This window comes from Elephantulus edwardii, unplaced genomic scaffold, assembly GCF_000299155.1.
Source record: "Elephantulus edwardii isolate Elephantulus edwardi_28Jun2011 unplaced genomic scaffold, EleEdw1.0 scaffold00322, whole genome shotgun sequence".
Taxonomy (NCBI): Eukaryota; Metazoa; Chordata; class Mammalia; order Macroscelidea; family Macroscelididae; genus Elephantulus; species Elephantulus edwardii.
This window is the reverse complement of record NW_006400072.1, coordinates 852,167-857,242: the sequence shown is the minus strand read 5'-3', so window position 1 is coordinate 857,242 and position 5,076 is coordinate 852,167. Positions and strand designations below refer to the sequence as shown.

The 5,076-nt window shown below is 41.9% G+C and overlaps 1 protein-coding gene across 1 annotated transcript in view; it reads right to left on the bottom strand.

Moving 5' to 3' along the window:
• Positions 1–372: 372 nt before the first annotated feature.
• The window catches only part of KIAA1257 (KIAA1257 ortholog), a 27,186-nt gene continuing 22,482 nt past the window's right edge, over positions 373–5,076 (bottom strand). Inside the window, 2 exon segments of the mRNA XM_006901374.1 lie at positions 373–533; positions 3,199–3,328. Coding sequence (XP_006901436.1) covers positions 373–533; positions 3,199–3,328 — 291 coding nt within the window.

Below are 5,076 nucleotides of genomic sequence, written 5' to 3'. Positions count from 1 at the left end.
GGTTCCCTTTCTCAAGCTATCTTTGTAAAAATCTGGATTTATGAATTTGTATACATAAAAATATGTATTTATAAAAATCAGCATCTTATTCAGAAAACAGAATTATGACATTTGTTATTCTCAAAGGTTTCATTGGACTGTGGAGTCAGACAGATCTGGGTTCCAGTCTTAGCTTTCTACTTACTAGTTGTGTGATCTTGTACAATTTATCTACCCTCTCTGTGCCTCCGCTCCTTCCTCTGTAAAAACAGACAAATACAACCCTCCTCGCATCTCTGAAGCTTTCCCGAGAATGGAATCAGTTACTGTGAGTGTGAGCACCCTCTTTTGGACACCTGAGCCCCTGAGACAAGAGAGCAGCACTGCTGTGTGTCAGGATTGGTTACCTGCAAGGAGAGAAATGATGGGCAGCTCGGTGGAGAAGACGCCCAGCTTCCCTGCGGCCATCAACTTGGAGTCTATTTCTTCTTCTATCCGTGACTGCTTGTCTCTCCTCAGGATTCTCTTCTTCCCATCAGACTCTTTCAGTTTACCTGGAAAATCAGAGAAGGAGGGCCATGTTGGGCAGGCTGCTTCTCCAAGCTGACACCCAGGATGTTCACATGCCATGGAGGTGAGGCATAAGTTTCTGTAAGTTCTCAGAGGCGAGGCTGCTCTTTGAACCACTGTCCCTTACCAGCAATCAGGATATGTGCCAACTGCTGCATGCAGACCAGTTCTCAGGTGGAGACAAGGACATCCTGCACTCCCAGCCCCACAGACACCCAAGAATGCAGGCAGAGGGCATTCAGGTAGTTACTATAACAGTGTCAAATTGTGCTGGACGTCCTCTGAGTAGCTCAGGCTTTGGTGTTAAACAAGCAGTTTCACAACTAGTTCCAAGCCTTCTACTACTCTGTGACCCAGGGAAAGAACCTTCCCCTGCTGAGCCTCAGTCACCTGTTCTGTCAAACAAAGGCAACAGCATTGACCTCAGTCTAGAGACAGGGATGGCATGCTTGGGAGGGTGGAAGGACAGCACAGGAGAGGAAGACCCTCAATGAGATGGATTGATCCAGTGACTGGGGTAGTGGAGGTAGGTGTGTTGGAGACAGTGAAATTGGCACAGGATAAAGCAGGGTTTAGGGCTCTTTATACAAAGGATCACTATGAGTTGTTACAGGTGACCTGACAGCACATAACAATAGGGTGCTGATAAGAGCAAGTGAAAAACCACACCAGTACTGAAAAGTCACTTCCAACTCAGAGCAATCCTTAACAAAGGAAGATAAATCAAGAACAAAAAGGAGATACTTGGACAAGGAACCAGTCATGGAACAGAGCAAGAAAACACTGCATGGTTCAAAATCGTGAAAGGAGGGCATCAGTGTTGTGTCCTTTCTCCATACTTTTCTAATCTATGTGCAGAACAAATCATTCAGGAGGCTGGACTTTACGAGGAGGATTGTGGCATCAGGATTGGAGAAAGACTCATCAATAATCTGTGCTATGGAGATGACACACCTTGCTTACCAAAACTGAGGAGGACCTGAAGTGTTTGCTGCAAAAAAGTCAAGGACTGCAGTTTTCAATTTAGATTGCATCTCAACATCAAGAAAACAAAGATTCTCATCACCTGGTCAATTGGTAACATCATAATAGATGGAGAAGAAATTGAGAGTGTTAACAATTTCTTCTTGCTCAGGTCAACAATCAATACTCTTGGCAATGTTGTTATGTGCTGTCAAGTCACTTGCAACTCATAGAGATCCTAAGAACTGGCAAAGCAGTGGACTTTGTGACTTCTAAAAATTTTGGCTTTTGTCAGTCTGTGATTATATGCTTCTGTATGAGGCTTCCATGCCTGGGATCCTGTTTCCCTCCTTCTACCTGGCAAAGAGTTTCTAAGCATTCAAGAATATGGATAAATGAGATGGATATTAGGGGTAGATAAATGATAGGGATGGATGGACAGATGGACCAATGAATGGTGGGTATGGGTGGATGTCAGGGATGGGTGAATAACAGGAATGAATGAATCACAGCAATGTGTGGCTGGTGGAGTAAAGTCAACAGTGGTTCTCAGTGGGTGGATGGACGAATAGATGAATAGGGATAGCTCAGTGGTAGGGTGGTTAGGATAGGTGCAAGGATAAATGGATGCTGAGTAGATGGATGGATGGGTAGTGAGGATGGGTAAATAGGTAGGAATGGATGGATAACTGGATAGAAAATTGAGTCAGATGATAGGAATGGATAGATGGTGAGGATGAACAGATGAATGCAGGAGATGGATGGATGATGGATAGTTTGATGATGAGGCTGAATAATGAGTGGATGGATGGATGGATGGATGGATGGATGGATGGATGGATAGAGGGAGGAAGGGACAGAGGGAGGAAGAGAATAGATATATGGTGGGGATAGGTGAACTGACTATGGGGTTGGAGGCAGGGATGGATGGTCTGCAGATGAGTAGATAATATGGATTAATGATGGATGGATGGATGGATGGACAGTTGGAATGGATGAATTGTGGGAGATAGGGGGAAAGATAAGTGGACAGATGGTGGGATTGGTTGATGCTGTGTAAAGATGATAAGTGGATTAATGGTGGGCATAGAAGGATGGCACAGATGGTTGGATACAGGAGATGATGGAAGGATGGGATGGATGGATGGATGGTAAGGATGAATGTTTTTGAATGAGATAGAATTAATTTAAAGAGTGTACATTTCTCTTACTTTTGCATAATATTTGGCTACTTATGAAAGAATCCTGTTCAAGTATTCTAAATTTGAAATGTGCATACAGTTGACCCTTCATATCAGTGGTCATCTGATATGTTGACATCAGTTCCACAACTGAGTGTTCCGCCAATAGCAGATGAAAAACATTCAGAAGAGGAAAAAATAATTAAATGGTCAAAGTAATACTTCAAAGGCCCAAAGGGAGCATAAAGTGTATTTATATTGTATTAGTGTATTATTGTGTTAACATATACATTGTATTAGTTATTGTAAGTAATCTAGAGATGGTTTAAAGTACATAGGATGATATATGCAGGTTATATGCAAATACAGCACCATTTTATATAAGGACTTGAATATGCATACATTTTGGCATCCACAGGGGACCTGGAACCAATGCCCAGGAGACAACTGTATTTCACAGTTCTTCTGAGACTATATAAAATCCCCAAATCTCACCCTAACTTACTTTTAGGTCTTTCCTTTTCTAACATGCTTGTTAAACTACCAAATGATGGTCTGTCGATTAATTCCTTGTTCTTCACCATGGTTATTCCTCCTAATGAAGCATTGGCCTTCTTGAAATATTGTTGTTGTTGCTGGGTGCCATCAAGTCGAGCATGACTTCCAGTAACCCTGTGAACAAAAAAATCTGAACCCTGCTGTATCCTGTGCCATTCTCACACTTCCTGACACATAAGAGCACATTGCAGCAGTCACTGTGTCAACCCACCTAGTTGAGGGTCTTCTACTCCATTGCCAACCCTCAACCCTTCCCAACATCATGTCCCTCTCCAAGGAATAGCACCTTCTAGCAACATGTCCAAAGTATGTGAGGTGAAGACTTATCATTCTTGCCTCCAAAGAGCACTCTGGCTGCACCCTCTCCAAGACATATCTGTTCATTCTCTTGACTGTCTATGGAATGTTCTGTGCTTTTCTCCAATACCACAGCTCAAAGGCATTGATTCTTTTTCTGTAATTCTTATTCATTGTCCAGCTCTAAGATGCATAACCAGTAATCAGAAAGACGATGGCCTGAATCAGACGTACCTTAGTCCTCACACTGACATCACTACTCCTCAATAACTGCAGATTTTCCCAGTGCAATGAGTTTCATTTCCTGACTGCTAGTACCAAGGGTGTTAATTGTGGATCTAATCAAGATAAAACTGTTGACAGTCTCAATCTCCTCTCCATCCATCATGCCATTTTTTTTAAAACCACCCAGAAATTTTAAAAAGAGAAAAAGAAATGCGGTGGAAAACATCGGAGACTGGGTCTGATCATTTATTTACTGAACTGTCAGCAGAAAACAGTGGCACCAGCATTCTTCTTATACTATTTTGAAGAGTTCACTTTATGTTCTTCATTTTTATGAAAAACAACAAATTTTTAAAAATCCTACACCAATACCCGGTTTTGCTAACAGAAAGAAATCTAAAGAAAATTTTCACTTTTATCAAAAAGTGCAAAGAAGAAACTAGCGCTCAGCATGTGTATTTTACAACAAGCCCTTTAAAAGCCAGTGCACACCCAGAGCTTGAGGCAGGGGCCACCAGCTCCTTCCTTGGCCATGACACTCAGCATCTCAGCATCAAGCTGCCAGAGTTCAAATCACGTCTGTGAACACTCGGTGTATGTATCATGTCAGATTATATGGTATGATTTTGGTAGGCCATTTTTGGGGGGTCGGTAAATACTTTAAAACTTTCCCGATATCAATGAATGGTAGTTAGGTCTTAAATTGCTGCCATTTTGGCTTATGAAAAGTTTCAGGGAAGCACTCTGCTTTTGCATAATACAGAAAACCTGTGTAAGAATTACTTAGGGATCTTAACAGACAGACTGCAGACTACTGTGGTTCAGCAGTTCCGGGTCAGGGCCTGAGACTCTGGATATCTAATGAGTTCCCCAGTGGTACTGATGCCATTGATCTGTAAGTCACACTCACATGATCAAAGATCTAACTATCTAGAAATTATAATAGAAAATAAGATAATTTTATAAAACAGCCAGAACTATAAACTATCCAGGAATTCATTGTGAGGAATTACACTGCTCTATTGCTGTCAAGTCTGACAGACTTATAACTGACCCTCCAGTGGGGTTTCAGAGGCTGTAAGTTGCACTGGAGGGAACTGTCCATCTCTCCCTCACATAGCTGCTGGTGGATTCGAACCACAAGAGGGGCAACATCTTTGGGTTGATTGTGCAATTCCATATGGGTTATACCACCAGAGCAGTATCTACAGGAAGGAAAAATAATTCTATAAAAGGACTCAAAGGAAGATCTGAATTTAGTAAAATGATAAGCTATGATCATGGATGAGATAATGTGATGGTG